Source organism: Buceros rhinoceros, unplaced genomic scaffold (assembly GCF_000710305.1).
Source record: "Buceros rhinoceros silvestris isolate BGI_N320 unplaced genomic scaffold, ASM71030v1 scaffold19811, whole genome shotgun sequence".
Classification (NCBI taxonomy): Eukaryota; Metazoa; Chordata; class Aves; order Bucerotiformes; family Bucerotidae; genus Buceros; species Buceros rhinoceros.
This window is the reverse complement of record NW_010396244.1, coordinates 1-9,547: the sequence shown is the minus strand read 5'-3', so window position 1 is coordinate 9,547 and position 9,547 is coordinate 1. Positions and strand designations below refer to the sequence as shown.

Sequence of the window (9,547 nt, the reverse complement as noted above, 5' to 3'; positions counted from 1 at the left end):
CCTGACCTCTAAGCAGTACTCCAAGTCATCCAATCCCAAGAAATAAAAAACATTGTGATTTCCTAAAGACTGCCATTAACAATAGATCCCATTTCAGTTGAACTGTACATTACATTTGCCCCAAAAATCTTGAAAGCAGGGACTTATTTATACTATGCCCCAGTGTGTCAATGATTTGAAAAAGCCCTGCCAGCTAAGTCAAGGCTAAAGATTTCAGCATTATTCACTTGGAGTATCTCCATTTTGAATCGTCCAGCCTGGGGTCCGGTAAGCCGTATCCTCATAATCGCCAAGCGACCACGGCTCAGGCTGAGGTCACAGGGAACAGGAAATGGCCACCAGTTTCCAAAAATTCAGGTGTAGGCAGCTCAAACTGGCTTTTGAAAATCCAGAACTCTTCACACGGCGAAATCAAATGGTGAGAATGTGGGAGCTGAAGCCATCCCCATTGAACCCAACCAGAATTTCACAGTGATATGAATTTATTTTTTAAGATTAGATGTTCGTCTGGATGGGGTCAACACCAGTTTGCACTATCTGGGGATCTAGTACTAGACCATTACGCATTGTCACTTTCCAAGCTGACACAAATTTTTCTTAGGAGCACATGGGGATTAACTACCTTGGGGTTTCTAAGGGCTGGAGCTGACAGAGCATTCCTTGAGGCACTGAGTTGTATGGGAATTTAGCAAACCTCTCTTCTCAGGCAGCAGATCCTTCATCTCCAGAAATCTTCTGATTAAACTCTCAAGCTCTGGGACGTGCAGTTAAAGAACACAACAAAGTTTGAAGGAACATTTAAAGAAATATTTTTTTATAATTCCCAATGCAGCCTGGATGATGACACACACTCTTGTCCTAGCAAAGTCGCCTGGCAGGCAGCTAGGGCTTTATATGTAAATACAAACATATATTTACATATTTTCTAGCATCTGGTTTGAATTTGTTTTCCCTTTGGTTCTATTTAAAGTATGTCTCTGAGGCTGAAATTTGGAGGGGTCTCTATCACTGCAGGGTCACAAGACAAACTCTCCCTCCTCCCTGGCTTTTCAGCCAGTTCCTCTACAGCTGTTCCTTGCTTGTATTTCTAAGTGCAATAGTATCTGCCCAGCCTATGAAAGGAGCACAGTTTTCTGAGTGGATCCCTGCTGGGTAGGGTATAATCTCACCATCAGCTTCCCAGGGTTTATATTCGGTTGGTCTAATCCATTTTTCCTAGCAGCCCAGCTTTTTAATTGTCCCTCGGCATGGCGTCTCTTTCAGAGAGTGTCCTGCTATTAGCTCAATATCCCATCCATAGTCTCTGCATCCAGAAAGAAAAGTTACCTGCTGCAAGGCACCAGAGCTGGAGCCGCTGCTGCAGAACAGGACCATGCCTTTGGCCAGCAATCCAAACAGCCTCCAAAGCAGAGGGAGTGCCACAGCCAGGGTTAGCACTGCAAAGCACCTTGTGAGCAAAGTCCAACCCATCATCCTGACAGGATATTACGCAGTCTACAGAGCAAACCTAAGTGAGAACTGGACTACGTGAGAGTGAGGGGCATGATTTGTATTAAATAAATATGATAAGGTGAATGAGGAAAGGGGAAAAGGAGAATGTCAAGGTGAGTTAATGTCAACATTTCCACACCATCTCTGACAGCAAAGGCTTCAGTGCTGGATGAACATTGTGAGAAAGCTCACGAGGGAGTTTTCAGAGGCGCTTGCTCAGTGTCAGAAAACCCTGAGTTCACAACGGCAGTAGAGCTGCTTTGCTGAATGAAGAAGTAGGGTTATGTCCTGACCTACAAGTGCATCTGTGGCCAACGCACACGGCTGATTTTCTTTTTTTGTTGGCAATCAGCTGTCTAATCGCTTCATGGTCCTGAACCTGGTACGCTTCTTCTCAGTGTGAGCTCTAAGCCCAGCACATGAGTTGGGATGAGGAGACTTCTGGTGACACATAAAATTGTCTTGTAAAATGCCTTTCAAGGAACAATTAAGCATCATTGCAAACACATATAATGTCCTTAAAAGTGAAGGGTTCTGTGCAGCCAGATGATACACAAATCAAAGGGTTTTCTGCACTGATGAAATTCCAGGAAATATGGGGCAGGGGGTAAGGACTAGAGAGAGACAGAAACAAAATGCTCAGATCATCTATCCAAAAAAAGTTGCTTCTCTAGCCAAATTACTCAGCCTTTTATGAGAAAGATTTCTTGGTTTGGCAAGGAAGAAAAGACAGCTCCACCAGACAGTAATAATAAAAAAAGCCCTAGTTGAACACTAAATACCATTAATCCAGGGGAAAGATGACTTGTTCTCTTCTGCGGTAAAATTTTCAGTTGAAACTCTGAAACCAGTAACCCTGGGACAGGTACCAGAGATCCTGAGCTGATGCTAGCAAACACCAGAGTTTCTATTAGCTCAACAAAAGCATGCCTGCAGCTTTGTCTCCAGAAGCATCTCATTAAAACAAGATGTGGATCACCAAGATAAATGCTTAACTAAACTAACAAGCTTCTCATGTACACCGCATTTACATGAGTATTGGAATTCTCTCTTCATCAGACTGGTTATGACTCACCCTGTAGCTATAGCTGAGGCTCTGGTGTTGCAAAGTTTATTATTACACATGCTTATGGAATCACCAGCAAATCTGTCTGCAATAACAAATTTGTCTGCAAGAACTGCAAATGCCATCTCTTCACCTCAACTTAGCGCCCTACTTTCATAGTCTCTAGATGGAGACAGTCTCTTCTGCAGGAAAAGGCACAACTACAAATCAAATGCAAACTTCTATGGCTAGAAATTGTGCTGTATCACTTTGCTCTGAATTTTGCTTCACTTGCTGGGACTACAGAGTGGATGTGGGCACCACCTGAGGCCATGAGAGCACTGGTAAAGAGCCACCTCCTGCTGCAGCTCCTCTCCCTCTGCACCAGTGACTTGTGGCCGGTGAGCCATAAGGAGCAGCATCAGGCTCTCCTGCAAGTTTTTGTGCTGGCCTCCAAGTGCTCTGCTATTTGATGGAAGCATCGCTCAGCATCAGGCAATGTTACTTGTCACTCACGTGAGCTGGCCCCCGGACTTGAGCAAGCCAACAACACAAGTGAAAGGGCTCCCTGACGTTATCACGTTAGGCATAAGAACAGGCTTTGCAGAATCAGAAATTAAGATTGTTGACTTTTAGCATTAAAGGAAGGGTTACAATGGACAAGACTTTGTGGCTGTATATAAAAAAAAACCCCACTACTGCTTTTGTCACTCAGTGGTGTAGCCCTCAGGCCTCCTGTCTTGCTTCCTTGCTCCTGTTTCGCCCGATCCATGAAACTTCAACTTCCTGAGAAACACTCATGGAACAAGCATTGAGGAAGCCCAGGTCTGGCTACAGACTCACTATGTAACTTCAGCTAAGGTGTATCACTGTACACTTAGATTCTTTAATAAATAAGAGAATTAGACGCCCACCTCCCACCCCAGAAGTGTGTGCTCTCAGAGCTGTACAAACATGTATATAATTACTTCTCAGTGCTTGCCACACACACACCATGCGCAGCCATCCAGAACTTTTATCTAAAAGTCATTATTTTCAGAACAAAACAAATTGTTTCCCTTCAACTTCACCGTTTTCCTAGTGTGCTTAAAAAGAAAAAAGTAGTTTCATAATTGCTATTACAGAAGAGACTTGCATTACATTTTCCAACACCCAGCACCCACACAGTTAGGCATTATTCACCTCAGGTACAAGAACACACGTGCTAACTTTGAATATATACCTCACACAATTTCTGACTCCATTAGCATAGAGGGCAGCTAATCATACACCTCTTTGTAATGCATTAACAGCTGCTTGCCTTTCTGCATCATTAGCTTTTTCCCTTTATTCCCACTGGTTTTTAAGTGGACACAATGAATAAATCTAGCCCCTACAGCCATGGCTTCTTGCTTTAAAAAGCTCAAGGGAGAGAAAATTAATTAGAAAAATGAAAGCCTTTTTTGCATGATATCCAAACCTTGGATCCTAATCCAAAATGCCTTTAATTTAAAAAGCAGAGTATACACCACAGGTATCTTGGCTGGCTGCATCAAGGGTGATGTTTAATGGTGTCTTACTCTGAGCCAACATTAGGACATTGCCAACCATTTCCTTTATTTTAACAAGTCCCCAGCACACACAGCATACCTAACACCCAGTTTCCCTTATGACACCCACTCATTTTCCAAGAAAAACAATCTAAAGCCTTCTACTTTTCAAGGGGACTAAAAAAAAAAAAATTAAAACCAACTCCCTTCTTCCCCCTCTCACCAGCTGATTATGCTGGTGGCTCAAAGTCCTCTGACTGAAAACATACCACACGTGACAGCAGCAGATGGCCACCAGTCTTTTTCGCCCGAATGACCCCTGAATTATACCAACAGGAACATTAACACTGTCAATAAACCATCCCTCTCCCTGCCAGAGAGGGGAGAGATCATGACCACCTGCCTCTGGGCTACAAGTGTGTTGTGCCGTGCCTGGTCAGCCAGCCTGCTCTGTCTCACCAGCAGCACACCTGGCCCACAAACCTCATCCATCTCCCACGGACAAAACCCGGTCAGTTATTCTTCTCCACCAAACATTTCCATAGCTGAAAACTTTGGCTGTTTTGCAGTGCCAAACACTTCATAGCACAGGAGTCACTTGTGGCCACCCACATTATATTCAAATGCTCAAGCGAGCCAAGAAGTTTTGCATAAACAACTTGGTACAATGTGCTGAGATGCTGCTGTATTTCTGCATGACAAGTTCATTACTGTTTGGCCTCTCGGCTCATGCTGATGTACGGTGGAAAAAAAAAGGGAGAGAGAGAGACTCTTCACAGTTACATTAATTTTATTTTATTTAATAAAAAACAGTATCAGATTAAAAATACAAACACTTCGGGTGATTATCCAGCGTTTTCCCCTGTGTGCCTCGTAGAGCTCAAACCAACCAAGGATTGGGAGAAAAAACAAAAAAAACCAAAATACAACACCAAACGATTTTGGCCGGAGCTGTAAAATAATGTTGCACCAATTAAATTACACCAAATATATTATTATACCTTTGAAATGGCTTTCAGACCAATAAATAAAAAAAAAAAGACAAATTCAAATAAAAAAGTCAACTTTGTATTACAAAAAAATTAAATAAAAATCACAACACTAGTAATAACAATGTGCAGTCAAGTTTTTTTTTTTCTCTTCTAGGAATGATAACATGCCAGTAAACATGTAACATGCCAGTAACATGCCAGTAAATCCCTACATAACATTTCCAGTTTGGCAGCAAGCAGTCACTCACTCATTCACATTTGTATACAAGGAAGCAGGCCTGGGCAAAAGCCTTGGAGATATGAGCCTTTTGGGGTGCTCCTCGCTTCCCTGTCACGGCTGGCTGAGTTCCCTTCCCTTTGTCCTGAAACCTCGGTAAATCCGTTCTAGGTTTTGTGCCAGATCTGCAGGGAAGGTGTCAATCAGTGTAACCCCTCCAAAGTGAGGCTCCGTCATGTCAAAGGGACAGCACTGGTTTACACCAGCTGAGGATCTGGCTCTTACACTCAGGGGCACCAGTTGAAAGCTGTGGCTGCAAAGCACTTCTTTGTTTTGGAATGCCATGGAGAATACATCGAGTTGTTTTAAACGGCACCACAGCAACAACTTGTTACCTCAGTACACTGCAAAATGGGGCGCTGATTTCAGATGGGCTAAAAGAGCACCTGCAGGGCCTGTGAGAAGATGGGACGTCTGAATAGCATACAGAGAGGTACCCCGCTGTAGAGAAAGGACCTGCCATTGCCCTTCCCGAGCAAATTTTTTACACTGAAAGAGGGTAGATTTAGATTAGATATTAGGAAGATATTCTTCACTGTGAGGGTGGTGAGGCACTGGAACAGGTTGCCCAGGGAAGTTGCGGATGCCCCATCCCTGGAAGTGTTCAAGGCCAGGTTGGATGGAGCTTTGGGTAACCTGGTCTAGTGGAATACGTCCCTGCCCATGGCAGGGGGGTTGGAACTAGATGATCTTTAAGGCCCCTTCCAACCCAAACCGTTCTATGATTCTATGACATGGACAGTGAGACAAATTTCACTTGACCACCTGAGAGGACACATCTCTCATAGATGTTGATAGTGTTTACTCCAGGGTCAAATTTGGTCCAGTGTTTCACAATAAGAAAAGGTTCTCCACAGAGTCAGATATATGATTTAGGAAATTCAAGCTCATTCATCTTTATGCTAGGTAGTCCAGTGATTTTTAGGAGGAACCAGCAGACTTCAATACTCTGAATAAGGCGTCTGCAAGTGAAATAGCTCCCTGCCCCAGATGTCAAAGATTTATGGAGTTATCCCTGCTTCCCAACGAATCCTCAGAGGAACTCTACTCCATTTTCACATGATCTCTAGCATTTTAGTCACAGTGGGCCAAATTCTGCTTTCAGTTCCAGTTATAGGGTAGGAGTGAGAACAGAGCTTGCCCCGTGCTCCTCTGCTCTGGGTATGCATGTAGATGTAAGTTTTACAGCTGTGGATCATCTGACATCATAGGCTGAAACCTGCCACTTACTCACACCAGTGCACCTCCAAGAAAGCCAGGGGCTATGTGCTCACGGAAATGAGACTGATATGGGCCTTAAGATTCCAGTTTGCCCAGGCCTGTCAAAATACACAGTGCCTTTCCGACATAGGCTTACATTCAGGTAATCCAGTAGACCCATGTGGTACCTTTATGGGAGTTGAAGCCTTCAGTCTGGGTACTTAGATATGTGTGAGAACACAAACGCTCCTTCTCGTTTGTTTTGGTTTTTTTTCAAACTGGTATCGTTGCACACGCAGTACCAGCTACTCTATATTAAAAGAGAGGCCCACAATGTTATGCTAACTCTGTTATCAAATCTACCACTACCATTTCATCGCTCAATTCCTTCTGCCCCTTCACTACCTACCTAGAAACATTTTCTTGGAGAAAGGCATCTTCCCATTAACTTTCTGACCTCTATCCGTTTCCTACATGCTACAGACTTTCCCTTACCTAACATTCTGATCACAAACTACCTGTCACCCTCAAATACTACAAGCTAACAGCAAGGTGGCACCATTTGCTGACACCGACTGAACTCCAGACTGGAGGGTCAGTTAACCCTTGAGACCCTTTGTTACATTCATCTGGCTGGCCACTTTGAGAGAGTCACAAATTGAGCACACAAGTCGAAATGCCTTAAAAGATGATTTAACTGCTGACAACATCCATTCCTTCCAGTTCCCATTATTGTTTCAGTGGCTTTGTTTTTACTGGTAGGAGCAGTAGTTGGAAACAATTTTAGGGCCTCCGGCTCACTGAAGAGCAATGGCTGTGGGAGGGTCCAGTTCTGAATGGCTGCTCCACTGCTTGTCCACCTACACCTCATGAGGTTATTCTGTGATGAGTCCCTCAAATTATCTGCCCCAGAATGCATTGAGAACCTCTCAGGTCACTCAGGTGCAAGGGACTATGGTGACCACCTAGCCTGGCCTCCTGCATAATGTGAGCCAAAGATTCCCAATGTGCAATGACTATATCCGGATGAATAACCTCAGGGGGAATAAAGGCTCCCTTTCTAAAAGACATCCAAATTTGACTTGCAGAATTCAGCTCGTCTCTTGATAAAGCTAATCTTATATTAATTACAAACCTCTCAAAACACGTGTCCCTCATTTCCAGTTTTAATTCTGTCTAGCTGTGACTTCAAGTCATCAAATCTTGATGCTTTTGTCTGCTAGATCCCGATGTGCTTTCATTGCATACACAAAGACCAAAGGTTTTTCTCTAGTCAGTTAGGCAACATTTTGAGGACACAAAATTAGGGAAGTGTGAGATGGCTTTGGGGCTACTTTACTAGGAGTTCAGCTAAGTAGGTACAGTCAGCTCCTTCAAAGCAAAACCCACCATTGTCAGCAAATCAGTGACCTGGCTTACTCCATCATAAAGGTACACAGAAAAAATCCCTTCCCTCCCTTTCCATCTTCCCTCTGCTAGTTGAGCTTGTTGCAGATCTCTAGCGCTTTCTTATAGACCTGAGTCACATCATCCATGTCTGTGAGAAGGGAAAAACTGCTGTCCCCTAGACGGTTACGGTAACGTTTTAGATACTGTGGCCGTGGGCGGTTCTGAAGTCCTTCAAAGTCTTGGATCTGGAGGAAATTTTCAGCAGAAACACAGCTCCGTATCCGCTGTCTGTTTGGCCTGTTCTCTTGAAAATCCAGCAAATCAAAGGAGTCACTGGACAAAATACTGTCATCACTAATCACACTGGAAGGGCGACTGTAACTTCGAGGTAATGTATCCCCAGGCAGGACCACTTCATCCATGGCCTCCAGTGTTGGTGTGTCAGGGCTAATCAAAGTAGATTCAGTGCTGCTGGTAGAATACTTGCTGCTATGTTTCAAGATGCCCTTACGCCTACAGGAATGGCTGTAAGACCCATTTCTGGATGGCTCTGTGACGCCTGGAGAAGTGTCACTGCTTACTGTCTCATCATTATTGTCCAAGAGTTCAGAAGATTCGCTTCGTTCTGGAGAGGAATAATAGCCGGACTCCCTCTGCTGAGTCTTCTTTAGGATTCCTTTTTTTGGCATTAGTGAAGACTGCTTAGTGCCATACTTGCCTGCTACCTCTCCTTCCACAACACTTTTAATGGCTATGCCAGTCCTACACAACTCTTGCTCCAGCTTAAAAGCAGAGGGTAACGCTGGGCTGACCACTCCTTCAATGAAACCTGCGCTGTGAGATCGATGCTCACTGCTGCTCCTTTTCTTCAGGATGCCTTTGGGTCTCTTGGAGGTGGGTTTGGATGCATTTTCAGCAACTGCTTCCTGGATGGACTGTGCAATGTCATTTTCCTTTTTTGATTTTTTCAGAGACCTTTGTCTCTCTAGTGTGACTTCAGGACCTTTGGGTTTAGAAAGGCACTTCATTTTGGTATCAGTCTCTGGTTGTAGGCCAGTAGAACGGTGATGCCAGTCAATGAACCTTGCAAGCAATGGGGACTCTGAATCCCTCATGGCATCACAGTCACAAACACTACTCTTGTAGCCCCAGTTAACCCACCAGTGGTTGGCAATGTCTTCAATGGTTGCTCGGCGTTCGGGGTTCACCATCAACATCCATCTGATGAGACCACGAGCATCTATGGACAAAGAATGGAATATAAAGTATTTAGAAAGTGGGCATTCTTAGTTTTGTCTGTTCAAAACGGAAGTGTGAAGCCAGTCAAATGAGCAAAAATAATGATTCTTACAACAAGAGAAGTGAAAGGGGGCAAGGCTTTGGCCATCAGTCAGTGTTGGGAAATGCAGTTGAATACTACTTATCTGAAGAACACGATTCACCCTGAGAATTCACCCTGGGTTATCAAATAAATTAATATTTGTACTGTATTAGTCAGTGGATAATTCCATATTACTGAAGGAAGTCACCAAACCACCAACTCTAGTAATTACAAAACCTAGAGGAAAACAAAGGGGAATTGGGAAGTTTAAATGGTCCACACACAGAATCACAGAATCACAGA

The 9,547-nt window shown here is 43.8% G+C and overlaps 1 protein-coding gene across 1 annotated transcript; it reads right to left on the bottom strand.

Moving 5' to 3' along the window:
• Positions 1–8,009: 8,009 nt before the first annotated feature.
• On the bottom strand, positions 8,010–9,163 carry NUAK1 (NUAK family, SNF1-like kinase, 1; the record flags this gene model as incomplete). Its single annotated transcript, XM_010145857.1, has 1 exon — positions 8,010–9,163. A coding segment is annotated over one exon (1,154 nt), but the record flags the coding sequence as incomplete, so codon positions are not given.
• Positions 9,164–9,547: the final 384 nt, after the last annotated feature.